Source organism: Dissoconium aciculare (genome assembly GCF_010015565.1).
Source record: "Dissoconium aciculare CBS 342.82 unplaced genomic scaffold K489scaffold_3, whole genome shotgun sequence".
Classification (NCBI taxonomy): Eukaryota; Fungi; Ascomycota; class Dothideomycetes; order Mycosphaerellales; family Dissoconiaceae; genus Dissoconium; species Dissoconium aciculare.
Genome location: NW_022984953.1, coordinates 1,109,008 through 1,134,917, shown reverse-complemented (window position 1 = coordinate 1,134,917; position 25,910 = coordinate 1,109,008). Strand labels below are relative to the sequence as shown.

Here is a 25,910-nt window from a genome sequence, read left to right as displayed (position 1 = left end):
CTCCCGCTGCAAGGAAATTCACAGTTCACGCCCAGTTTCGCCCATCTTTCGCCCAATGGCCGGGCTGACGGCTGGGGGCTGTGCCGCCGACTTGCTGACAAAACCTCAACTTTCACTCCAGGGCTCCCCCCAATCTTGCTGATCTCGCCTGACGGTACCGTCCCCCCCAGAGACACCGACGACCATTCGCGCTGGCACTGCTGCACGCTCGAAACACGCGAGTGCCTCCGTACATCACGCTATCGTGTATGTACTGGATGAGCTCGCTCCGTGACATACGCGTCGCTCTCTAGTATTGCCGCTGTCTCGACGCGAGGTCGTATTCCCTGACTCCGCGCGCGTTCGCGGTGCCTCGAGGCGCAGCGCGACTTCGTGGCTGTGGCGTGCACATTAGCATCAGGACCCTTGTACAAGTACGGTAGTTCCGCCCGCGGTGCTGACGTGGGACGTTGGATGACTGGTCGAGCTCTTTCGTATTTGAATCATGGACAGGATTCGTGCAGAGCGTGGTGAGACGTCTACTGTTGAAAGCAGCAGGCGACCCCGCCAGGTCAGCGAGGATGACAGATCGCGCTCTCCTCGCCGGACGTCGTCCAAGACACATGGCGGCGAGCGTGCGTCTAGGCGTGAGGATCGTGGGTCCGACCGAGATAGGCGCTCTTCTCCTGGTAATGATAGGAGGCGAGACGATCGCCGACGAAGCCGTCGCGATGATTCCGAGGAGCGCTACCAGCGCAGCCATCGGGAAGACAGACATTCCTTGAGGTCACCTCGCAAACAACGGCACTCTGAGCGGTCACGGTCCAGAAGCCGTTCGCAACGTCGAAAGCGGTCTCGGTCACCGCCAGCCAGAAAGCATAGGTCACCGAAGCCGTCACCTTCGCCGCATCGAAAGTCCCGCGTCGCGCTTCCGTCACAAGACGAGTCTTTCCACGGCGGGTCCGCAGTCGGCCCAGGAGGTGAAAAGGCACCACCAAAGCAGAAACCCAATTTCAAGCCCACCGGTCTCCTCGCCAAAGAAGCGAACACCGTACAAGGCACGAACACGGTGTTGAAATACCACGAGCCGCCCGAGGCGCGCAAACCCTCCTCCAGGGAGCAATGGCGGATGTACGAGTTCAAGAAGAAGGATCTGGTGGACACGGTCTACCTCCATCAGAAAAGCGCGTGGCTCCTAGGTCGGGATGAGAAGGTGACGGATCTGCATCTGGAGCATCCGAGCATCTCCAAGCAACACGCGGTCATTCAGTTTCGATATATCACGACGACCAATGAATTCGGTGATAGGCTCAGCAAGGTCAAGCCATATCTTATTGACTTGGATAGTGCCAACGGCACCAAGCTGAATGGTAACAGGGTGGACGGGAGCAGGTTCGTGGAGTTGGTCGACCAGGATATGCTGTCGTTTGGCGACAGTGAGCGGGAGTATGTCTTGATGCTACCGAATGGCCAGGGGTGAGTGTGATGGTCATCATCCATGGTGGTGGGAAATTTCAAGCCCATAAGCGCGCGCTTTGTACATAGGAGCATCCTACCGATCGGGCGGGTCGTATCAAACAATGATGTTTGAGATCAATGTTCTAGGTGCCCAGATGGGTTACTGGTTTCTTGACTGCAGTATCGTTTGCCATTTCCACACACGTGAAGGTATCGAAGGTCGAGATGCATGTACAGGCACGAGTCAACGCCAAGGTACTCACAAAAGCACAGCGACCGAGGGACACATGATACTCCCATGCCAACAGTAGCAAGCAACTCATACAGGTGTACGGTGTCGTCTCTCTCAATCGATACCATAATTTTGGGTTGGTCGAGACAACATCATTGAGCCTCACCACCCAAACCCTAACTCGACCCTCCACCTGGGCACCCATCAGGGACAACCCTGAGGAGCCTCTCCTCCAACATCCCTGAGCCAGGAAAGTTCTATGACATCGTCAGTAGCCAGCCGCAGGTGCCAAGCGCTACACAAAATCTCGCAAACCTGAGTGATTAACCAGGAAATAATCACTCGCCACGTGGATCATCCTATTCCGCTCCTTAATAGAGGCGCCTTTGCGCATTATCCATTCACAACCTACCTTCCGATATCTCCATGAAATGACAACACGGTGGCCGAGCAGCGGGCTAGGCGCTGTCTCGAACGTTCAGCGATTCTATTACGTCGAAGCCCGCTTCACAGTCGCGCGCTTAAACATCCGTCACTATTCCAGCCGACCCAGCGACGACAACAACAACAACAAACTCACATCATCACCTACCACAGTCGAGAAGCCCGAAAAGGCTGCCCTCCTCGCCGTCACCAATCCTCGACATGGTCTGATCGATGCCATCAATCCACCTCGGAGCACCGTCCCGCCTGTCCTCAAGCTTCCCACCCGCGGCCCGGAGAACATCGCACTTCACCTCTACCGTACCGGCAAGGCATATGGCGGCTTCTACTTCACCGGCGTGAAATCAGTATGGTTCAATCGGAAAGCTTCGCAGGTGATCCGGGCGCGATTGGGCAAGGATGGGAATGGCGGACAGGATGAACCGTCCATGGTGGTGCAATCGCTCTCGCGGTCCGAGTTCCAGATCCTGGCGCGCAACAAGCATGACATCGGAAAGCTCCCCCTGTTCTCGGTGCTCGTCGCCTTGCTCGGCGAGTGGCTGCCGCTCTTTGTTCCCTTCATGCCCGGCGTCGTCCCGGGGACGTGTCGCATCCCGAAGCAGATCACCGGCATGAGAGAAAAGGCGGAACAACGCAGGAGGACGAGTTTCCGGACAGGGACGACCGAGCCTCGCCAGGCTGATCTCGTGGAGGCTTCTGTGAAATCGGAATCATCGGTCAAGAAAGGAGACGCATGGCCGATCTGCAGCCAGCCGCATGCTACGGCACTCCTGGGAAAGCTGGAATGGCCACAGCTGTTTCATCTGTCCAACACCCTCAATGTCCACAGTCGTCTCTGGGACAGACTGGCCATCCCGCCTCCGACATCACTCCTGAGACGAGGCGTCGGAAAGCGTCTCGCGTACATCTGCACCGACGATGTACTCCTGCTCAAGCACGGTGACGTGACCAAATTGCTCCCCGAGGAAGTCCTCATCGCATGCGAGGAACGCGGCATCGACGTCAACGGTCGACGTGGGGAAGTCCTGCGTGAGGATTTGAAGAGGTGGCTACAAGCCCAGCGTCGCGAACAAGGCCTCGCGATCTTCCGAATGCTCTTCCGCCGGTAAGCTATCACATATCTCCCATCCCCCTCCCATTCCCGTGTTGGTCGTCTCACTTCCGTATATCTCTTGCCCTTGGCGCGGGCGTGTTCGAGCAAATGCTGACGTCTTCCCTTCTCGTCTACTAGACCAAACGCCTGGGATACGCCGACACCCTCGAGTCGGTGAACGACAGTTCATGAGGCGCGCGCGCACAATCGACAAAGTTCGCCTAGGATACACATACTGGCGACCTCTAGAGAGGAGAGATCCCTCCACACCTACTGTACAACGAAAGAGATTAGACAAATCATCCCCCAAAACACTGTACTAATACGAGTCATCCTCACACGTAATCGCATGGCTCTCTGCTCTCTGCTATGAACGGATCATATTGCGAGTTGCCGAAGGAAGCAGTACTTTTCAACATCAGTAAATCCACCAATGTAATGTCTCCTGCCCACGCGTCCGAGGAAAAGAGAAAAGACCTCTATCATCAGTGTTGTACGGTTCCCACTGTGACTCTCTCTCTCTCTCTCTCAATTATGACTCTCTTCCCAATTGCAACGCCATCCAGCTTTCATCATCATCATCATCATCAGCCGAGTCCTCTCCCGTTTCCTGACCGCGTCTTTCGCGTCAATCACGATGATCGCCAGCCAATCGATGATCACGATAATTGACACGATACCAATGATCATCATCATGATCGTCGTCATCGTCATCGTTATCATCATCAGTAATAATGAAACCGCCCCATCTCCGCGCAAAGATCATCCCTTCCCACCTAGCGGGGGTGTGGCTGCAATTCTTCAACCGTCGATAGTCTGCAATCGCAACAAGCCCTCGAAGCAACCCATCCCGTCTGTCCGTCCGCCCGCATCCTTTCCCGCGTCCCGCGTTCCCGCGCCTCTCGGGGACGGAAGAGGGCATTGCTTCATGGCGCATCATCAAACGGTCTGTACTTGTTTGTGTGCCGAAACGAATACTGACGGCGGCGGCGGTCGTTGAGTCGTCTCTTGACGGGCTGCTGCCTTTTTTTTTTTCGCGTTTTTTTTTTTCGCTGAAAGGTCTCGACGGCCGACGACTCACGACCGACAACGATACGTCGCTGGGAAAAGAAAGACCGGAGGATGAATGATGAGGATGAATGATGGGATGGCGGCGGATCGGATGCGTCCTGCGCCGCGTTCGTTCCCTTCGTTCAATGAAAACCTGTGAGGTTTGTTGTATATATATGTACCTAGGTATGTATGGATGTATGGATGTATGAACTTCCGACGAACGCGAATCGGATCCCTACCTCGCTCTCTCTCGTAAACTCACCGCATAATCTCGTCGGGCAGGCAAGTGGTCGGGAACGGCTGGTTGACAGTATTTATAATTATCATCCTCTTCCGCGCCGCCCCCGGAAACCACCACCGCTTGCCCCAGGTGCTCACTCACCACATACAGCACAACGTCCTTGCGCGCGCCCGCGCCAGAAACCCGTAAAAGCGATACGATGAACGAGAGGGTCACAAAGGGAAAAAAAGAACCCTGTCTATCCACGGACTCCACCACGAAACACCTGTGATGTTATCCATCACAAATCCGAAACCGGGTTTTTTTCGCGAGCAGAGCGAGTCCGGAAGAGAGAGAAAAGAAAGGGGAGCAACGACGGAGCCATCTTCAACCGCGGCTTCATCATGTCCCCGTCGCAGCAATCAGGATGATGATACATCTCATGCTGCGCGATATATCCGGGACATGTAACAACCCCATATCTTCTTCACCCTGACGATATTCCTGGTTTCGACGTGCCGTAGTCCCATGCATCTCCAAACTCTGCACCGGAGAAATTCCCAGGAGGACGAATCACGCCAAAAGTCCCCAAGGTTCGTCGGTCCTCTCTCCCCTGGAAGCTGCATATCCATGCATAGATGGATTGCTATCGCGGAGGTTTTTTGTACTTTAATTTTTTTTTCTCCTGCAGGAGGAGAGAGTCGTGCATCGTGAAACCACTCACTCACCCCCTGCATTTCTTTCTTGCTTCCTTTTTTCTTTTCTTTTCCCGCTCCCGTGGCGTCGAACCATATACCGTACAGCGAAAGACAGCGCGCGCGGGCGGTGTGACGATTTGTTTGAGTGTTCGTTTTGCGCCCAAAAGCTGTTCCCGCCGCCGCCTGTCGCCGCCGCATGTACGTATGCATGCACGCTGCACGCTGCACGTCCGGTGCGTCGTCCCTGGCACTAATCTTTTCCTCTCTGTATTTCTCCGACTCTCTCTCTCTCTCACACACATGGAGATAAAAGGGGTGAAATGACAGAATTAGGATTCGGAAATCGTGGGCAGAGAGTCCGAGGTTGGTATGTGATGATGATGATGATGATCAATGAATGGCTCTGTGGGCAAAATGGAGAGAGAGAGAGTAGGAAAGTGTGTAGTAGTTGAAACGAAGTGGTATTATTTCTTTCATTGGAGGGAGATGGAAGTGTTTGATCGGTGCAGTCGTGTCATCATCGTACATACATACATGCTGTACTGTATATCCCATATCACTTGCGACGACTCTCCCTCCCTTTCCCCCTCTCTCTCCCTCTCGTTCTAATCTATCTATCCATCTCCCACGGGTGAAAGGGAAATCGCATGATGAAGGATATGGATACGTCTTTCTTCCCCTCTCGTTATCGCAACCGCAACGACAGACAACAAAACAGAAACACAAAAACCCCACGGAAGTCCTCGATGCACAGATGCACATGGCGATACAGAGACGGAGACGGATACGGATACACATGCCACCCCCCTGTCCGCACGATCGCATTATCGATTCACCGTCCGCTAGTGCCTCTCCGTCTTCCCCCATGTCGTTATTTATTCCTGGGGTTTGTCCGTTTGGGTTTTTCTCTCCAGCCAGCACTGACGCACAGAGGGAGCGAGGCTGTCCCCGTTTATCGATTCACCGGCCGGTGATGACGCAGTGGATAGGTATTAGGTACTGTACACATGTTGTGGTTTGTGTCCAACACGGATGGACATACAGGATGCGACTGTGGGAAGAAGAAGAAGAAGAAGACCGGGCGATGATCGATTTGGAGACACTTGTGGGCGTGTTGCGACCATGTCCATTGCGCGCGCGAACGGCCTGGCCTGGCCTCTTCTTTCCTTGGGCCGGGTCGCGCGCGGTTTCGCGTGTGAAGCCCTGAAACACGCCTATTTTTTTTTGTTTTCTTGGGAGGTTTCGACTTCGTGGAAAGCTCGGTACCATGACTTTTCGATGGCACGACGACGACGACGACTGTCCCTGTCCCTGTTCCTGGACTGTACCGCCTCCTCCCTGTAGCACCTAGGTATATGTATACAAAGTGTTGGCCTCCCACGAAAAGCGGGTTCTTATTTATTATTATTTATTTATCACCTGCAACATCATCATCATCCACGACGACGACGACGACAACAACCCATCATGCAGTGTATAGTGCAGTACCACCACCGCCGCAGCAGGGGCAGCAGGTGAGATGCCCACTCTGATGTGAGCGGTGTGCATCTCTCCCTCATCCTCATCCTCGTCGTCGTCGTCGTCGTCGTTGTCGTTGCCTCGTCCTCCTGCAGTAGTCGACTGGATAGCATCAGCATTGGCATTAGCATTAGCATTAGCATCAACATGCATGCATGCATGATGCGGATCATTTTATTTTCCGGGTTCGGACATATATTATGCTGTACAGTACGTTCTGCTCTACTGCAGCCCGATCGGACGATGGATGATGGTCCGCCGGTCTGGCCATCATCCTGGTTGTTTTTTTGGTTCGGGTCTGTTTCGTTTTCGAGGATGTTGTAGGAAGTGATGCTGTGCGATCAAAAAAAAAGACCTGTGCACATCTGGGTAGGAGGTCACAATAAACGAGGAGGTGGTCCATCAATTGGATCCCGTTCCAGTCCCTCCCCCCCCATCGGTGTCCAACATCCGAGAACAGGGCAGGACGGTGCAGTGCCCGCCGCCCCCGTATTCACGGCAGCCAGCTGGGTTATGGGACAGACGTTAGGTGGGGACCCACCCTTTCGTGTGTAGTGTGTCTGTCTGTCTGTCTGTCTGTCTGTCTGTGTGTGTGTGTGTGTCCAAGTGGCACATATATATGTATATATGTATGTATTGATGATGATAATGACAGTCCGAGACTAAGAATGCCATTGTCCAGCCCAAGTACTGTAGCGTATTCCCATCTCGGTCACGGTCATGGTGTGTGTGTGTGTGTGTGTGTGCGTGTGCCGTGGTGGCTGATCCGTCGTCTTTATTATTATTATCATCATCATCATCCAATGGTTCCTCCAATGGTTCGTCGGTTGACAAGAGACGAGCCTATGGTGATGACCCTGTTCACCACCACCACCACCTCCTCCTCCTCCTCCGTCCATCCACTCCATCCATACTTCCTTCTAGAGCGTGTGGCTCAAGACGGACGATAGACCGGGTCCTAACGAACTCCCTCCCTCTCCCGTTTCTTCATCGGTACATATGCAGTAGCCACCGTGCTAGAAATGTGACTAGGTATGATCCAGTATGATCATGATTCTTACTATGATTATGACTATGATTATTGTTATGATTATCACCAGCACCTGTTACCATCATTACCCTCTCACGCGTCGTCTTCCTCCTCCTCCTCCCACATCTCTCCCACTCTCTCTCTCTCTCTCGCGTCGATGATCCTTGTAATCAAACCCGGTAGAGAGATGGTGATTAGTTTCAATAGTAGTCCTTCCCTGGCTGGCTGGCTGGCTGGCCACGATCCGGTCGGTCGGTCGGTCGGTCGGTCTGCCTGTCTGCCCGTCTGCTCATGATCATCCCCCGTTCTGCCTCTTCTTCTACCGATCCATCCTCCTCTCCTCCCATCGTGATCGAAACAACTTTCCCACTTCGAAACTCCTCCCGTCTGGGCGGTCTAGGCGAGCGCGAAATAAGCATCCGACTTTCCAATAGACTACTGTACTACAGTTGTCCTCCCTGTCCTCTTGTTTATGCCTTCGTCGAAACAGTAGCGCTCCTTCGTGATCGTCAAACATGACACAACCCTCTTCTCCCTCCTCCTCCCCTTCTTCTTCTTCCTCTTCATTCTTCTTCGCCAGTCGCACCAGTGATTAAAACCCGCAAAGGTTCCCGCGCGCGCACGCGGGAACGTCTTCGCGCATTTCCCATTCGTTTTTCTCCCATCCTTTTTTTTATCTTATTATTTTAATTGTGTCTCGACATCCTCACAGTGTTTGCGGCACCATATGCTGGCCCCTGAACGACTCGAATTCCATCGAGGTGTAGCCACAGGGGGTTAAAGGATAATAAATTCCCAGCCGAGTCTCGCTCGCTCGGGGTCGGACCCGGCGCTGGCGTCCGCAGCCAACCTTTGAACGATTCTCATTCGCCCGCGCGCCCGCCAGCATGGACGATGGAGGTCGTGCGTTTCATGCAGGCCATGCAGGCCACTCCGCTTCTCTGCAGCAGCTGCTCTCTTCGCTGCCGTCTGTGAGCCCGAGGACCAGTTCGCTCAACTTCAAGAATGCACAAAACTCCCGGTCCGTCGCATCCTTTTCCTCCTCCTCGCCGCCGCCGCCATTGCTTCGTCCGCGTGCCAGCAGGGGCACCGAAGGTCACTACTCCATGCGTCCACGCGCGCCCGACCCTCGCGATGCTCGCGACCTCCTCAATCCCGCCGAGGAGTCGCCCGAGGACATCCGCCATTCCCACGGCCTGAGCTGGTCCAGCGTCACCCACGACGACGTCGTCGACAACCTGCTGTTCTCGCTCGACAACTTCTCGCGCGGCCACGTCGCGCCCGAGCCGCGCGACTGGCGCTCCGATTCGCAGCAGGACGAGTTCCTCAACTCCCTCACCGCCCGCTCCGTCCGGCCGATGGAGGCCACCGCCCACCGCCCTCGCCGCGGCACCCAATCCTCGAGCACGTCGTTCGACGTCGAACGCGCCCCGATCGAATCGCCTCACAGCAGGATCTCCACCACGAGCCCGGGTCGGCGGAGCAATAGCAGCGCGGCGCAATACCCCCCGCGGAGCATCAATTCCCGTTTCAGGTCGATGCGCGCATATGGGACATCGCGGACCAGCCTGGACGGGCCAGGACACACGAACAAGCACAGCGACGCCAGCAGTGCGGATTTCTACTACGGACCTCCCCTGGACAGCGCCCGACTGGCCTGGACGAATCCGGCGGGGCGTTCGTTCAGCATGGATAACATGCAGGCCGAATCTCGTGGCGACCTGTCATCCAGCCTGCACGACCGGAGCCGCGCGGTGGCTGCCATGGGCGGCAGGTACGACCCCGACGCTGACGCAGCACCTGAACCCATTGTCGCAGCTGGACCGCGCAGAATGCAGAACCCAACGGCCACCGGCCCCGTCTACGTGAACCCCGCACCCCTGCGAAACAAGTCCAGCGCGCTTCGCAAGGTCACCCCCCAACCGGACACGCGTTCCACGGGTCATTTATCGCCGTCGATTCCCATCCCAGAGGAGATCCGCTCCCAGGCTGCAGATTTCGTCAGGACCAGCTCTGTCTCGGGCGGATCGCGAGCCGCGCTTCCGTCGACCAGCCACGGGGAAGCCGCGCCGAGTCCTGATGTACGAAGGTGGGAGGCCTCACCACCACCAGCAGCAGCAGCACCAGCAGCAGCAGCAGCAGCAGCACCGGTCGTCGTGCCTGAGAAGCAGGGGTTTTTCAAGCGCGTCTTCGGTGGAGGTGCCGCCGCCCGCACCGCTCCCCCCACCCACCAATCTGAGCGACCCACCACGAAACCCAACGTCGCAGACGTGGCGGCGGAATCGATGCCACCGCCGCCGACGCCGCCTACGACCCAGCCGCTCGCGCGCTCGCGTTCACATACCTCCGTCGTCGATCCTGTGCAGAACAGAGCGGAGGCACAGCAGACGACGAACATGTCCGCGGCGCATCCGCCCGTATCGCTCAACAGGAAATCATCGTCCTTCTTTCGCAGGCGGAAGAAGTCCACCTCGGGCTCGTCGTCGGCCCCTCCGCTGCCGTTGGCCATCCACTCGCCCACGAGCAATGCTGTCCTCTCCCTCAAGCCTCCGGAACCGAGCCCATCGATCAGCAGCCTGCGCAAGGCCATGGGCTTTTACCTGTCCAGCGACACCCCCGCATCATCATCGCCGAAGCTCGACGAGAACCTCCGACCGCAGACGAGCGAATCCCACAACACCGACGACCTCGACATCTTCCACCCCGGCTACATCTCGCCGCCGCTGGACAGCTCGCTCCGCTCACTGTCCGAACAGGGCGACCGCGAGACACGACTGACGGCGGGGAAGCGGAAACCGCAGACGTTATCCATGCTCGGGGCGTCGGGCGCGGCGCGAGGCGATCCGCTCAACCGCGACTCGCTGGCGACCATCCGACAGAGCAAAGTCGACTACCCGGCCGTCTCTCCGCTGCTGGGGCCGGTGCCTTTCGATAAAGAGACGGGGGACACCAGCAGCCGGCCGAGCACGGGCGAAAAGATCATCGCCGGCGTCAAACCGGGCGCCGCGTCGCCCGACGCCATCCGCAGCTTCAGTGCCGGCACGGGCGTCAGTCTGGAGATGAGCGACGGCGTGTGGAGCCCCTCGCAACACTCGCAGACGCCCTCGTCGCGCAAACCCAGCCGGGCGGACGGCGAGGGTTGGGTGGTCACACGCCACGGGGGCGCCGAGCGTCCCAGCTCCAGGCGCTCCGAACGCTTGATCCTGCAGCCGTCACCCATCGGGGAGGAGGAGAGCATGGCCAAGAGCCAGGACGACGTTTCGACCCTCGGCGACGCCGTGGGCCCCCCGGCCATCATGGCCGACGGAGACGGCGATCACAACAACGCCCAGGCGCCCCAAGCGGATTCCTCCCGGCTCGGATCCGCGCTGACCCCGATCATCTCACGGCAATCGAGCGCGGGCGACCTGGCCTGGACGGCCCAACTCATCGACGAGGACATCCAATACAAGGTCCGCGCGAAGAGGATCTTCGAGGGCGACGAGGAGGATGTCAGCCGGGCCGAGGCGTCGGCCTGGATGGGCGAGAACAACACGCTGAGCACCCGCACGCTCCAGGCGTACATGCAGCTATTCGATTTCGCGGGCATGAACATCCTGGCTGCGCTGCGTGCCCTGTGCGGGAAGCTGCAGCTCCGCGGCGAGACGCAGCAGTTCGATCGCATCATCACCGCGCTGTCCGCTCGCTGGTGCGAGTGCAACACCGCACACGGCTTCAAGGCCCAGGACGTCGTCCACACCATCATCTACTCCGTCATCCTCCTCAACACCGACCTCCACCTCGCGGACATCCAGGAGAAGATGTCGCGGAACGCGTACGTCAAGAACACCCTGCCCACGATCCGCCGGGTCGTGGCCGACGCCGCGCCCAACGCCTTCGACGAGACCCTCAAGCCGGGGTCCGCGCAGCACCCCCGACCGCACGCGCCGTGGATGGACGGCATCGCCAACTCGCCCAGCTCGCCGACGTTCAACATCCCCGAGATCAGCATCGCCGACCGCCAATCGATCGACGCCGGCCGCACCTCGACCATGGGCCAGAACAGCGTCCGGAGGCTCTCCATGCGGCCCGGCGTGCTCCGCTCCGACTCGGAGAGCACGGCGGTGGAGCCCAGCTCCGACGGCTCGTCCAACGCGCTGGTCAACAGCCCCTGGGTCGGCTCCGTGCGGGGCTGGGAGAACGAGCTCGAGAGCGTGCTCAAGTCGTTCTACATGGCCATCGGCTCGAAGCCGCTGCCGCTGCAGGGCGCGATGAGCTCCGACCTGCCCCCCAACGGGCGCAACCTGTCGGTCGTCGACCTCAACGGGAAGATGACGCGCACGGCGTCCATCGTCAGCCGCGCGCCGTCCGACAACATGTCCTACCGGTCCAAGCAGGGCTTCGGCTCGCGGTGGGCGAACCCCCGCGCGAGCCGGTCGCGCCAGAAGCTGTACCCCGCCAGCACTGTCGGCTCCTCGCGCACGAGCCTGGAGGACAGCGGCAGCATCTGGTCGCCCACGCAGAGCAGCAAGTACTCCTACAGCAAGACCCTGACCTCCGCCTCCGTCCGCAGCTTCGGGGTCTACGCCGACCCGTTCAAGCACTCGATCGGCTTCGCCAACGCCCTCTCCCAGGCCATCATCCGCGAGGAGACCACCGTCGGCGCGAACGGCGCGAACGGCGGCGGCGGCGAGAGCGACTCCGCGTCGGTCACCGGCGGCGCCGCCGAGGACGACACCCTGGCCCTCCTGGGCGCGCCCTGGGCGAAGGAGGGCCTCGTCAAACACAAGCACCACCTCGAGACGACCGACCGCAAGGCCAAGGAGCGCAGCTGGGTGGACTGCTTCGCCGTCATCAGCAAGGGCAAGCTCACCCTGTTCGCCTTCAACACGACCGGCCCGAGCAAGCCGTCCGGCCGCAAGGCCGTCTTCGGCGGCAAGTCCGGCAAGGCCGCCAGCGTCACCGGCGCCAAGGTCGGGGGAGGGGACTGGATGGAGAACGCCGAGCAGCTCGAGGTCTTCGTCCTCCGCCAGACCATCGCCTCCACCCTCCCGCCCCCGGGCTACAGCAAGACCCGCCCGCACGTCTGGGCGCTCAGCCTGCCGACCGGCGCCGTCCACCTCTTCCAGGTCGGCACCCCGGACATCGCCGAGGAGTTCATCACGACGTCGAACTACTGGTCCGCGCGCCTCAGCAAGGAGCCCCTCTCCGGCGGCGTCTCCAACATCGAATACGGCTGGTCCGACCGCGTCATCAACCCGGGCGTGCTCGACCGCGACGGCGCCCGCAGCGTCGAATCCCCGCCCGTCTCCCTCACCCGCCAGATGGGCCACATGCACAGCATGTCGACGGACCGCAACGGCGGCGGCGGCGGCCGCGCCAGCCTCCAGTCCGGCTCCCTCCGCGGCAGCCTCGACACCGCCGGCTTCGGCTCCAACAAGGCCCGCCTGCCCGGCGACAAGATCACCATCGTCGACTGGCAGCCCCCCAGCCAGAGCATGATGGCCAGCCAGCTGATGGAGGTCGACCAGCTCCGCCAGCTGACCGCGTACGTCAAGGGGTCGGAGGACGAGCTCGAGAAGCACAACGAGCTGAAGACCGCCATCGAACTCGCCGTAAGTGGTTCTCTCTCTCTCTTTTTTTTTTCTTTCCTTTTCTCCCTTGCGCCCCTTCCCACATCAGAAAAAAAAACCCCCCTCTACCCCCACCCTCACTGCGCTTGACTGACCACCGTCGCGACCGCAGTACTCCCCCCGCCACCCCAACTTCTCCCGCGCCATGACCAACTGGCAGCGCAAATCCGAATACCTGCTCCGCGAGATCGTCAAGTTCCGCACCTACATCGACAGCCTCGCCGCCGCCCAGAAGGTCCGCGACCAGTACTACGCCACCCGCCTCGAGGGCCGCCTGTCCCCCGTCGTCAAGAACGACGGCGCCGCCAGGGGCCTCCTCACCCCGAACTCGATGAAGGACGTCCAGCCCAGGGGGATCCACACTTCGGGTTGATCCGTCCGTTCCTCTCCGCCCCGACATTCAAACGTCCCCCCACACGCGCGCGCCTTTTCTGTCCACAAGGAACGCACGCACGCATCCGCGACGACGACTCCTCCATGATGTCCCCCTCGAAAATACCCGCCCACAAAACAAACAATCTACACTCCTCCTTTTTTCGGCTTCTCCCTGTTGTATTTCTTGGCTCCCGCCGTGCGAATCTCCGAGATGGGCGGCCCAGTCCCTGCTTCTCTCTCTCTCTCTCCCTCTCTCTCTGTTTTCTTTTAGGGAGCTCGTCCGCACGATACGACGACGACCACCGCCGAATTTTTCGCGAACGGCCATGTTTTTTCATACACTATTACCATCATTACCATCATCATCATCATTATATCACGACGGAACTGAAGACTCTCCCCTACTGTTCAAATCTACATCTTTCTTTTGCTTGTTGAAAATACATCGGGCCAAATACATCGGGCCGGTAAAGCTCACGTCGCGTTTTTCCGTCCCGTCCTGCCCGGTTTTTGGTTTCAGATCGGATCGCTTTTCGCCGCCTCTTCGCGTCGGGCGCGAAGGCGCGCGCTGGGACGTCGACACGAGGGCGAGGGAGAGGGAGCGACAGAGGGCCGGGACATCCTTGTACTCTACTGTACTGTACCGTGGTTTCGAAACGGAGCGGGGAAATGGGAATTTCGCCCTTTTCTCCTGCTATTTCTTTTTCTTTTTCTTTCCCGTTTTCTAGATGTCGGTCCGGGATGATGGAACGGCCATGTCTCTCTCTTTTTCGCTCCTTTTTCCCTTTTTTCTGCGAATGTCGGGAGAGGAGAGGAAGAAACAAAAGGGCCTCCTGTCGTGGATGTCGCGGGCGGACGGACGGATTGTAAGATGGAATTGTAAGATCATCCTTGCTTTGTTCGCGCTTGGTTTTGGTGACGTTTCTTATGAAGGGGAGTCTTCTTCTCCTGTCTTGCCTGCTTGCTTGATTGAGCACATTTGTGGAATTGTATTTATTACTCTGTTTTTATTTTATTTTAAATACGAACGACCCTTGCTGCTGCTTCTTCTTTTCTTCCTTCCATATATCCAGACTTTTGTACTTGGGAACGGAACAGAAGAGAGCGAGAGAGAGTGGGAGAGAAATCGTCTATGCCTCCTTCCTTCTCCTCGCTATTGTCCACCAACATGACGCCGGCTTCCCTGGCTGAGTAAAACCGGGCCCAGCAGCCCAAGGAGGAGAATAATTAAGCTGATGAGTTCCCACAGAAGGATCTCTCCTGTCTTTCAAGGTTGTCTTGGCTGACAGACAGACAGACGGACTGATGACCGACTGACTGACTGACTAACGAACCTGGAACCCTCCCCTCCGTCCGCGTACCACCACCAACCAACCACCGCTTGCGACACACGACCCCACTCGTCATTTGTCACCCCCCAGGGATTAGATTCCCTCCCGTCTCTCGGCGCAACGACGACGACGGGAGATATTTCATTTTGTGATGATACCCGTCGACCAAGTCAAGCGACATCCACCAAAAGAATTGCTCGGTACATCACGTCCAGGATCTCATCGGGGAGTGATCAAGGGTCTGCGGCGGGCAAAGTTATATGTAAATCGCAACCTGATCAGCCCGCCCAACGAACGAGTCAGATGCAGGGCGCGGACAATGCGAGGCGCGAGTGCCTAGCTTGAGAGAGAGAGAGAGCATCCATGGGAAGTCGCAGCAATATACGACCATCATAGCACTTTACAAGAAAGCACGAACGCCAATTTGGATCAGGAAGAACTTGCCTGTGATCTGATCAAGTTGGCAAGAACCCGATCTTATTAATACTCCGCAGTCTGGATCGAGATCACGAAGCTTCGGTCGACTCAGGACCTTCGACCAACCCAGATCATCGAAGCCCATCGACCACAGCAAGTCCACCGGATTCGCGCACCGACGAGCCCCTCAGCAGGGAAGATGTCGTCAAGGCTCCAACTCGATGTGAATTTCACTCCCGACCTCGTCTCCGCCGAGAGCGGCGCCGATAGCCCCCGGTCCAAAATCGCCGAGCGCCTGAAAGATCTCGACCTGCGACCCTGGGATGTGCCCGCTCCGACATTCAGGCCGACCGGCGCCGCCAAGACACGGGCAGAGTCTCCCGGACCCGCCCAGCATTCCTCCTTCTCACCGCGAAAGCGTCGAAAGAGTGTCTCCAGTAGATGCGACGGCCAGGAGGAGGACTCCGCCGAGGTTCCCCCTCTCCACATCGAATTCGCCTCGCCACCGCCACTACCTCAAAACGAACGCCCGGAACTACTCCCGATCCACCTCCCTCCAACACAAGACACCGACAACCTCCCCTCCAAATCCAAACGTCTCCACCCCTTCCCCTCCCCTTCGCCCATGGACGAAGACTCCGACGCCGACTCCGAAGTCAAAGGCTACGGCCACCGCACCGCCGCCACCACCACGCCATCCTCCCCCGACCGCGCCGCGCTCACCTGGAAAGACTCGGAGATCACGGGGCACCGCATCGACGCGGCGTCGGGCGACGACGACGGCGAGGGCATCAACGGCATCGGCTTCCGGCCCACGCCGGCGATGGCGTCCGCCCGCCGGCAGAAGCGCCGCCAGCAGGTCAGCGAGTGGAAGGCGCGCGAGGCGCGCGACGCCCGGCAGCGACGCCTGGACCGGAGACGCGGCGGGGGCTCGATCTCGCGCGATCGCTCGTCGTCGGCGGCGTCCGGGGTGCGCTTCGAGGTGCGCGCGGGCGAGATGCGGCCCGCCGGGCGCGTGGTGAGGTTCGTTTAGCTGGCGGAGGAGGACGAGCAGGGGGGGAGGGGCGAAAATCGCCATGCAAACATGAAAGACCACCGTTATGTGCACCTCCTCGCGGCGGCGCGGAAGATGTATCTGGATCTGGATCTTGTACATCGTACAGCAGGAGGCTGTGATTATATAACGGCGCTGTCCTCGCGCGCGCGTAAATAATGGTACATGACAAAAGATTTTTCTTCGATCTATTACAAAAGGGGAGAAAAAAAGAAAGTGGCCCGCCCCCAAACAGAACGCTTCAACTCCTCTAATCGAAGCCATCGTCCTCCTCGGCCCCCGACTCATGCATCCCTGAGGCTTCGCCCTCGCGCGAGCCGCACGAGATGGTGCCGTACGAGGGCCGGAACGGCCACTCGAACCAGGCCTGCATCAGCTCGTCGATCATCTCGTCCGTGAGCTGGCGGACGACGACGCGGTGCGGGTTCAGGCGGCCGCCGCGGCGCGGGTCCGCCAGCGTCGGGAGGGACGGCAGCAGGTCCTGGACGGCGCCGGGCGCGATCTGCTCGAGCGCCTGCAGGAAGGGCCGGCTGCGCGAGTGGAAGAGCGCCTTGATCAGCTCGTGCGTCGCCGCGCACACCTCGCCGCGGCTGGCCAGCCCCGCCACGCGGTAGTCGGCCGTCCGCGGCACCACGTCGAGCAGCGTCATCGCCTTGGCCGGCAGCGCGTCCCCCGGCGACGCCTCCAGGCTGGGGTACCGTCGCTTGTGCGGCACCCCGCGCGGCGGCGCCGCGAACATGGCGATCTGGTCCTCGGTGATGTGGTGGTACCGGTCGTAGAGGAGCGGGCTGCTGTCGTGGACGGATTCGCCGAGGGCGAGGATCCGCTCGCGGAGCCCGCCGAGCCTCCGGGCGAGGGCGCCGTCGTCGCCGGCGGCCCCGTGCTCGGCTTGCAGCCGCTCCTCGAGGTTCTTGTAGTTGGCCTCGAGGTGGAAGACGGCGAGGAAGCTGTCGGAGTAGAGCATCGCCCGGATGCGCCCGAATTTGTTCTTGTAGTCATTCCCGGTCGGGTAGATGGCGGCCGCACCGAAGACCATCGCCTTCACCTGGGGATGCTGGATCGCGGCGGCCAGTTCCCGGAAGGCGACCAGCCGCTGGTTGCTCGAACCCACCCCCACGCCGTTGGCCGCCGCCGTCGAGAACCTGTGCCATCGCGATTCTACAAGATCGACGGCGTCGGCGAGCTCGTCGATGCTTTCGCAATCCAAGCGACCCGGGAATACGAATTCCTCTCCGTCGTCGGTGACGTTGACCTCGGGGTGGACGACCGGCCTGTCCTCGGGCACCGTCATCCCGAGGGCTGCCAACCTCTCCTCCGCATGACGGCGGCTCAGACCCACCATCGACGGCGTCAGTTGGCGAGGCGGGGCCAACCCCGGACCATTCAGGTACTCGTTCACGCCCGTCACGCACTCCACGACGGGGGTGACGGAGGCGCAGACCGACGCCGCGCAGTTGAACGACACCATGCCGCACATGTTCCTCTGCATCAAGTACGACTTGACGACGTCCGAGGTCCACCAGAGCATCCGGACCGGCCCGCGGTTGTGCACGAGATCCCTCGCCAGGCCGGCCCAGAACATGTGCTGCAGGATCAGCTCCGCGTGGCGGACGCGGCCGAGGGTCAGAACGTTGCGAGCCCGTCGGCTGAGGTTGCCCGTCACGAGCAGTGAATAGTCGATCTCGTTGAGCTTCGGATCGTCGGGAGCTCGCGACGGGCGAGGATCCATCAGTTTGCCATCCGTGAACAACGTCGCGTAGTTTGACCAGTAAGATCGGGGATGGGCCCCGGTCATGGTCGTGTGGCGGTATGTCGAGCCGGGGGCCTCGAGCAGCGGCTTGATGAAGGGCTCCACGTAGTCCTCGTCGGGCTCCATGAGGATGTGGCGTTTCGGTTGGAGGAAATCGTGAAGTTTGGACGACCATAGACAGACCCCGGGGTTGACGTCGATGATCGTGCATCCTTTGTATGGCTCCAGCGTCGGAGCCAGATACTTGATAATGTCATCTGTGATTTTTTTGGTCAGCGCGGTCGCCGTTGTCACGCGGTGTGGACGTGTGTCAGGATTCCGTCGTACCACAAAGCTGCTCGCCTACAATGTCCGCCCGGTTGGTTAGATGATCTCGTGCGTCGCTGTTCCAACTCGTTTCGGCGTAATCTTTGGGGAATACAGCCTTGAACTTGGTGCGGATATCGTCAGACGGCAGCCATGATGTGCGCGTTTTAGGCCCAGGTTTCTTCCTGACAGCACGTTTCTTGTCGGCAGGGTCCATGGGAGGTCTCCCACGAGGACGTTTGATGGTCGTGGCTGATTCCTCGTCGGCAGGTTTCTTGGGAGCTGGAGGCCTGCCCATTCGAGGCTTGATTTTGGGAGCGGCAGCAGCATCATCGTCGCCGGCAGGGTTCTTGAAAGGTCTTCCACGAGGACGTCTAGTCGTGATGGCGGCCGTGGCAGATTCTATTCCCCCTATACTTATCGCCGCCGAGTCTGACTTGATGGCGTTTGCTGCGGCTTGCAGGAATGCCCTGGTCGCGTGCACCATAGGGAGAAGTTTTGCATCAATATCCCGAATCCGTGTGCGCTTGAAATGATGCTGGGTCCATCAGACGAAAATCGGAAATCGTATGCAAACGGTGACCTTGTCGAAATTCGTTCGCGCTCGGCTTCAAGATGGGTTGTTGTCGATATATGTATGGAGTATGGAGTATGGAGTATAAAGGGTATGTGGTAGATGGAGTTGAATTGTTACAGCACTGTCGCCTGCCTGAATATGGACGGAAATGGGGTGGAGAAGCGCGCGCGCCACGCCCGGGCGGATCAACGCAAACGCGCCTCTTCGATCAGGCACCCAGCCCGGTGCAGGTATTAAATATTATCACGGATTCATATATATGTATATATATACAAGAATATACCAAACCGTGAGTGTTTATTATTCAACTGAACATGGACTCGTCGCGAACAACATCCTTCGATCGCAGATCTGTCCTGTATTGATGGAAACTGTTCTGATACATCCGACAGTGAAGGCACACCCCACCAAGGCCGGCCAGATGCTCGCATCGTAATAAACCATTCGAGAGTCTTCGCTGGATCTTGGGAATCAACGACCACGACGTCTTGCTACGTATCCAAGCAGGAAATCGTTGGGAGAACATGAATATCTGCACCTAGATCGAGTGCCTTGTCCACGAAAAGTTCTAACCAGAGGAGAAGTTCGCCTCTCTCTTCCCGGTCCAAATGTCATCCTCGCAGCGGCAAGCGGGACCTGCAGAGAGCAGGAGTGTAGAGGAGATTGTGCGCGATGCAAGCAATTTCGAATTCAGCATTCATCGACCCTTTCGACAATGGATACGAGCGGGTAGACAGTTGTTGACGGAAGCGACGCTTTGCGAAAACGACGACAGCGTGCAACTGGCCTATCTCTATCTCTATCGCTATGCCGAGCTCGTGCTTGAGAAGCTCCCGCAACATCCAGACTATCGAAAACCGGAATACAAAGACGAACTCGCTCAGACGCGGAGGACACTCTCACAAAGTTTGCCCAAACTTGAGAAATGGAAGCCTCGTATCGCTCAGGAGCATGAGCAACACATGCGAGCTCAAGAACAGGCAGCCATACAGAGGCAAGAGTCACGCAATGGATCCATCTACGACACGCCGCCGTACGGCAGGACGGAGCAGCCGACTGATCGGATGAGCGATCTTTCCATCAGCAGCCCAAGGAGCCCGAACTATACGGTCGACCCCGTGAAGGACCAGCAGCTTGCCATGGAAGTAGCTTACCGGGAGATTGAGCGTCGAAATGCTTCCAACTCGAATCCTCGACGAGATCGTTCACACGCCGATGAAGATCCGACTCGGGCGATCCGAGAAGCCGGGCAGCGCATCAGCAGACGGACCGACTCGCGCGACGACCGTGGATCGCAGTCCGATCTTCGACAGCAAGTCAAGTACTCATATCCAGCGATCCCGGCTAAGCCGACAAGATACGACCTAAACCCCTCGCCCGAATCTCAATCTCGCCCGAGTTATAGAGATGCGCCGCCACCACCTAGACCTGCGAAGGAGGCGATATATGGCGACGGGATGTACGATCGACCGGCACGGCCAGCCAAGGAACCAATCCCTGACCGAAGAGACTCATCCCTCACCACCGCGCCCCCTCCTATACCCACCAAACAAACCATCGTCTCCACGCCCCCAGCTCCAACCTCAACCGCTCCCCCCTCATCCCGATACACCTTCCAATCCTCCGCGCGCACCGAATCCGGCGCCCCGCTCCGCACAATCTTCCTGCCCTCCGGCCTCCGGCGCACCTTCCTCAGCGTCGCGCAGGCCAACACGTCCCGCAACCTCGAGACGTGCGGCATCCTCTGCGGCACGCTGCTCTCCAACGCGCTCTTCATCACGCACCTGATGATCCCGGAGCAGACGTCGACGTCGGACACGTGCGACACGACGGAGGCGGGGGACGCGGCGCTGTTCGAGCGGTGCGACCGCGGGCAGCTGATCGTCTGCGGCTGGATCCACACGCACCCGAGCCAGACGTGCTTCCTGTCCTCGCGCGACCTGCACACCTGCTCGGGCTACCAGGTCATGCTGCCGGAGGCCATCGCCATCGTCTGCGCCCCGCGCCACGACCCGGACTGGGGCATCTTCCGCCTCACCGACCCCCCCGGCCTGCGCCACGTGCTGGACTGCCGCCAGACGGGCCTCTTCCACCCGCACGACGAGCCGGACCTGTACACCGACGCGCTGCGGCCCGGGCATGTGGTCGAGGGGGACGGGCTGGAGTTCGAGGTGGTCGACATGCGGCCTTGAAGGGGGGGGGGGAGAAGACCTTCGTGGACACTTCCGGGCCGAGGAGGAAGGGTGGAGAAATCCGGGGGGTTTTCCGACAAAAGAGAGAGAGAGAGAGGAAGAGAAGGAGAAAGGATCGTCCTGGTCATGGGCGGGCGGGCAGGCGGTAGATAGCGAGCAGATCCATCGAGGAGACCCCACACGAAAGAACAACAACAACAACAACAACAACAACAACAACGGAACCGAAAGATTCTTTTCGATGCGATGAAGAAATTCCCATTATTTCCTCCCCTCCCCGCACGATTCTGTTCGATCTCGCGACGGTCCACGCGCTGGCTCTCGAGGCCATCGGAGCCGTTGATTTATTACTGCGTGTGAGAAAAAGTAAAAAAAAACCTTCCAGGCGGAATCCCGTTTCATTCCCCCTTTTCCCATCAATAACCCCTCCCAACGATCGAAACGCCAGGTCTCATACCCTTGACGACGACGACGATTATCCACAAGGAGACCACGATATCCCCCCCCCCATTTTTCCCAGTTGCGTAGTAGGAAAGAAAACAAAAATGCCATGTCTCGTGAATTCATCATCACACGCGATTTCCAAACACGCAAATAGAAACGCACCCCTCCCCAAACCAAGTCGTACAAGCACTCCTCCTGATGCAAAGCAACGTCTTTCACCCCGTCGTTCTCGAATCCATCATTTCTCGAAACCGGCGTTCCCGGAATTGCCCGGCATCTGGCCGCGCCGCATGCGATCCGCGCTGGTGGTGTCCATGTTCTGCCGGTTGATCCGCGCCGCCTGCTGCTCGGCGCCGCCTGCAGCGCCGAAGCCCGCGGACCGCGTGCGCAGCGGCTCGGCGGTGGGATCCACCGCGTCGCTGTCCTGCGTGAAGCCGCGCGGGGTGTTCCCCCCGGCCACGCTGCCGCCGCCGCCGCCGCCGCCGGCGCTCATGACGCTCTGTCGCGCCGGGGTGCGCGCGCCCTCGCCGAACCCGACCAGGCTGGCGGCGCCTTCGTCGGACATGCCGCCCACCGACTGGGCGTCCATGTCCATGTCCTGGCTCTCGCTCATCTTGTCGAAGTTGGAGACGTCGCCGGCCTCGCTGCCGGCCCAGGTCGTGTTGTGGCCGATGCTGCCCGTCGCCGAGGCGCTGCCGACGGTGCTGCGTTCGCGGAGCATGGCCGGGTTCCCGGACTGGTCGAAGTAGCTCTGGGTGGGTTGCACGGGGGCGGCGGCGCCGGGGGTGAGGCTGTTGGGCGTGTGGAGATTCCGGGCGGTGGTGACCCGTTCGAGGCCCGCCAGGCGGGAGATGCGGTCGGCTCGCTCGGCATCGAGTTGGTTGCTGAGGCCGGACGCTTGATGGGATTGGGCGTGGTGGTAAGGGTGGTGTCCTCGGTGACCGTCTTTGATCGCGACGGTCGATAGCTCGCTCATCGTCGTGGTGGTCGAGTTGGGCGTGCCGCTGCGAGAGCTGTGGAGACGGATGGTTCATTAGCAATGGCTCAGCCGTCGCGATTGAACGCCTCTCCGAGCACTCACGGGATATCTAGAGGAGTGACGGGGTCAGAAGGTCCGGGAGGGAAGTTGGTAAAGGATCCGGGGTTCGCCATGATGGCGACGAGGCTTCGAAGGATGACGAAACGGAAGTGCAAAGGGTCGATCAAGAAGTATGTTGTATTGCAAGAGTCTAGTTGTGTGTCTATCCTAGAGAGAGAGAGCAGGAGAGTGTGATATCGGGGAGGTTTTGAGAACGAGGAGGACCTTGCGAACGCGCTCGGGACGGAGGACAGGACAGACAGGATGCTCTTTCAAAGTCGAGAGCGCGGAGATGTCGCGGAATGATGCAGGGTGAGGGATGAAGATGATCAGTCCAGAATGGAAGTTCTTGTACAGGGATGACGGTATCGGTATCAGTCCAGAGAGGAAGTTCTTGTACAGGGCGAATTGGACGTTTGGAGAGGGAAGTTGAAGAGAAGAGAAGAGAAGTTGAGAAGAAGAGAAGAGGAGGAATGTGATGAGACAGACAGTCACGATGGACCCGTGAGGAGGAGGAGATGCCTGGTGGTGTGAATGTCCAAGACCTCGTTTCGCGTCTTTGTTTGTTCGTTTGTTTGTGCGGTTCTGTGTGTATGTATGCGCGCGCAGTGCATATGGTAGTAAGTGGTAAGCAACGTGTGATTTTGTGAACTCGTCTTTGTGCTTTGAGATTAGGTAGGTAGGTATAGGTTGGGAGGTGATGATTGTTGTTATTATTCCAACCGCGTCCAAAAAAAGTTATTCCTGTGTGTCTATACACCTGGGCAGAGAGAGAGGGAGAGGGAGAGAGAGGGGTGGAACTGCAGTCAAAGTTACCCGCCGCCCCACCTACGTGCATAAATACATAATACATATATACACAAATACACATACATACATACATACATACATACATACATACATACATACATACATACATATACATACATGCAGGTGTATATACACATATACACAGAACAGTACAGTACAATAATAATACAGCAACACAGTAATAATAATAATAATGATAATAATGATAGTAATGATAATAACCCACGGAGGACCTACAATACTACCTGAGTGCCTCCAGTACCTAACGCGGGGCACGGGGGTTCCGGACACACGGGGGTTCCGGACGCGAGCTTCATGAATCTTACTACGTTGACTTCAACGCGTTATGGCATCGTCAAAACGCGTCCGAATAAGTCCAAATGAAGGCAGTGTCTTGCTTGCTTTATCTGCTTTGAAGTCAAATACGTGCAGTTCAATCACAGCTGCTGCTAAAGCTTATGGAGTTCCGAAATCAACGCTATACGATAGGATGAAAGGAACTCCTTCGCGAGAAGATTATGTACCACCGAAGATGAAACTCAGTCCTATAGAAGAAGAGGTACTTCTAAAAGACATCTTGAAGCTAGATTCTCAAGGATTATCGCCAACCACAAACCTGGTACGATCAATGGCCAATTCTATCTGCCAAGCCAAAGGAACTCCACCAGTCGGCCAAAATTGGGCTAGGACATTCATAAAGCGTACTCCTGCCCTGACAATCAAACTAGGAAGGACTTACGAGTGCCAAAGAAGATTGTGTGAGACTCCGGAAGTCATTGAAAGCTGGTTCGCCCTGGTACGCAACACAATCAACAAGTATGGCATCTTGCCTGGAGACATGTACAACTTCGATGAGACTGGCTTTCAACTAGGACAAATATCTACTTCCAAAGTAGTCACTTCTGTTGAGAAGCAAGGTCGGCCAAAGCAGATTAAACCTACAGGTACTGAATGGGTCACAGTGATCCAAGGAGCTTGTGCAGACGGATCAGCTATACCGCCTTTTATCATCTTCAAAGGCAAAGAAGTCAACTATGGATGGGTCTGCGAAGGCTTGCCTGCAACGTGGATGTTTACAGCAAGTCCACGAGGTTGGACAAACGATCAAATTGGACTACAATGGATCCATCACTTCGCTAAACACACAAAGTCGAAGACAATTGGTAGCAAGCGGCTGCTGATTTTAGACAACCATGGGAGCCATACGACACCAGAGTTCACTTCTTTTTGCAAAGATAACAACATTGTCCTTTTGTGGATGCCGTCTCATACGTCGCATATGCTGCAGCCGCTTGATGTTGGTTGTTTTGGCCCTTTGAAGCAAGCCTTCTCAAAACGGACTCAAGGCTTGATTCGCAACCATATCTTCCATATCGACAAGAGCACCTTCATGGCAACGCTCTACGCAGCATATATCGATGCGATAACATCGAACAACATCCGAGCAGGCTTCAGAGGCTCTGGTTTGCACCCCTTCGACCCTGAAGTAGTGTTGTCCACGTTGGACCCGATATTTCCATCACCTCCGCGGCCTCTTTCACAAGGTTCATGGTGTACAAAGACCCCAAAGACTACTCAAGAAGTTGATCAACAAGCTACATTGATCAAACGGAGGCTTGAGAGGCATCAGAGCAGTTCACTAACTCCAATATTCGAAGCCTTAAATCAACTTTCTAAAGGAGCTCAAATGATTGCAACTTCAGCAGCTCTTCTTCAATCACGAGTTACAGATCTAGAAGCAGCTAATGCTGCAACGCACATACGCAAATCAAGGAAAAGGAAGTCAATCCCAGCAGATGATGCTTTGTCAGTCCAAGCAATACAACGCTTAGTAGACACAGAGGAGGTAGAAGCACAAATAATAGAGGAGATGCCAAGGCCTGCCAAGCGGACAGCGAGGTGTAGCAAATGCAGATCAACAGCTCATACAGCCAGAACTTGTACAGCATAAGAGATAGCATTGATGTATTATATCCTTCATTTTGAAGACTATACATAAATTATTGATCAAGATATTCATTCTTGAATGCAACGCATTCAAGAATCGTGTCCGGAACCCCCGTGTGTCCGGAACCCCCGTGCCCCGCGTTAGTATTGATTATCATGATGAGGCAAGCGGGAACTGGTGGTTGTCCTACGAAAAAGCCCTGGAGCATACCCACCCGGGCAGTAGCTGATCTCTCTCGACCAGCAGCATTCCTTTTTCCGTCTCGTCTCGTCTCGTCTTACATGGTAGACT

General features: G+C 57.7%; 8 protein-coding genes across 8 annotated transcripts; 4 read left to right on the top strand and 4 right to left on the bottom strand.

The window, feature by feature from the left end:
• The first annotated feature begins 104 nt into the window (after positions 1-104).
• Positions 105-1,547, top strand: K489DRAFT_352470 (SMAD/FHA domain-containing protein). The gene has a single exon (XM_033602471.1). It carries the CDS (start codon positions 485-487, stop codon positions 1,457-1,459), a length of 975 nt encoding a protein of 324 aa, XP_033462232.1. The 5' UTR covers positions 105-484; the 3' UTR covers positions 1,460-1,547.
• Positions 1,548-1,931: 384 nt separating this feature from the next.
• On the top strand, positions 1,932-3,757 carry K489DRAFT_377741 (uncharacterized protein). Its single transcript, XM_033604228.1, has 2 exons — positions 1,932-3,218; positions 3,345-3,757. The coding sequence occupies exons 1-2, from the start codon at positions 2,101-2,103 to the stop codon at positions 3,382-3,384; spliced, it is 1,158 nt and encodes a 385-aa protein (XP_033462231.1). The 5' UTR covers positions 1,932-2,100; the 3' UTR covers positions 3,385-3,757.
• Positions 3,758-4,612: 855 nt separating this feature from the next.
• Positions 4,613-5,477, bottom strand: K489DRAFT_151185 (uncharacterized protein). The gene has a single exon (XM_033599223.1). It carries the CDS (start codon positions 5,385-5,387, stop codon positions 4,920-4,922), a length of 468 nt encoding a protein of 155 aa, XP_033462230.1. The 5' UTR covers positions 5,388-5,477; the 3' UTR covers positions 4,613-4,919.
• Positions 5,478-6,169: 692 nt separating this feature from the next.
• Positions 6,170-6,848, bottom strand: K489DRAFT_368382 (uncharacterized protein; the record flags this gene model as incomplete). Its single annotated transcript, XM_033602945.1, has 3 exons — positions 6,170-6,176; positions 6,220-6,524; positions 6,666-6,848. The coding sequence occupies 3 exons, from the start codon at positions 6,846-6,848 to the stop codon at positions 6,170-6,172; spliced, it is 495 nt and encodes a 164-aa protein (XP_033462229.1).
• A 1,743-nt stretch (positions 6,849-8,591) lies between these two features.
• K489DRAFT_352463 (uncharacterized protein) lies at positions 8,592-16,493 on the top strand (the record flags this gene model as incomplete). The annotated part of the gene is given in 6 exon segments (XM_033602470.1): positions 8,592-10,868; positions 10,971-13,319; positions 13,450-13,677; positions 15,141-15,375; positions 15,392-15,489; positions 15,558-16,493. The coding sequence occupies 6 exon segments, from the start codon at positions 8,613-8,615 to the stop codon at positions 16,491-16,493; spliced, it is 6,102 nt and encodes a 2,033-aa protein (XP_033462228.1). The 5' UTR covers positions 8,592-8,612.
• A 271-nt stretch (positions 16,494-16,764) lies between these two features.
• On the bottom strand, positions 16,765-19,057 carry K489DRAFT_368379 (S-adenosyl-L-methionine-dependent methyltransferase; the record flags this gene model as incomplete). The annotated part of the gene is made up of 2 exons (XM_033602944.1): positions 16,765-18,521; positions 18,592-19,057. 2 exons carry the CDS (start codon positions 19,055-19,057, stop codon positions 16,765-16,767), a joined length of 2,223 nt encoding a protein of 740 aa, XP_033462227.1.
• Positions 19,058-19,355: 298 nt separating this feature from the next.
• K489DRAFT_151112 (uncharacterized protein) lies at positions 19,356-21,401 on the top strand. The gene is made up of 2 exons (XM_033599222.1): positions 19,356-19,436; positions 19,540-21,401. Exon 2 carries the CDS (start codon positions 19,756-19,758, stop codon positions 21,337-21,339), a length of 1,584 nt encoding a protein of 527 aa, XP_033462226.1. The 5' UTR covers positions 19,356-19,436; positions 19,540-19,755; the 3' UTR covers positions 21,340-21,401.
• Positions 21,402-22,282: 881 nt separating this feature from the next.
• Positions 22,283-22,929, bottom strand: K489DRAFT_301356 (uncharacterized protein; the record flags this gene model as incomplete). The annotated part of the gene is made up of 2 exons (XM_033600428.1): positions 22,283-22,787; positions 22,865-22,929. Coding segments are annotated over 2 exons (570 nt in total), but the record flags the coding sequence as incomplete, so codon positions are not given.
• Positions 22,930-25,910: the final 2,981 nt, after the last annotated feature.

Coding starts and splice junctions, on each gene's coding strand:
- K489DRAFT_352470 (XM_033602471.1), top strand. CDS start 485: ATGGACAGGATTCGTGCAGAGCGTGGTGAGACGTCTACTGTTGAAAGC.
- K489DRAFT_377741 (XM_033604228.1), top strand. CDS start 2,101: ATGACAACACGGTGGCCGAGCAGCGGGCTAGGCGCTGTCTCGAACGTT. Junction 3,219..3,344: donor TTCCGAATGCTCTTCCGCCG/GTAAGCTATCAC, acceptor CTCGTCTACTAG/ACCAAACGCCTGGGATACGC.
- K489DRAFT_151185 (XM_033599223.1), bottom strand. CDS start 5,387: ATGCATACGTACATGCGGCGGCGACAGGCGGCGGCGGGAACAGCTTTT.
- K489DRAFT_151112 (XM_033599222.1), top strand. CDS start 19,756: ATGTCATCCTCGCAGCGGCAAGCGGGACCTGCAGAGAGCAGGAGTGTA.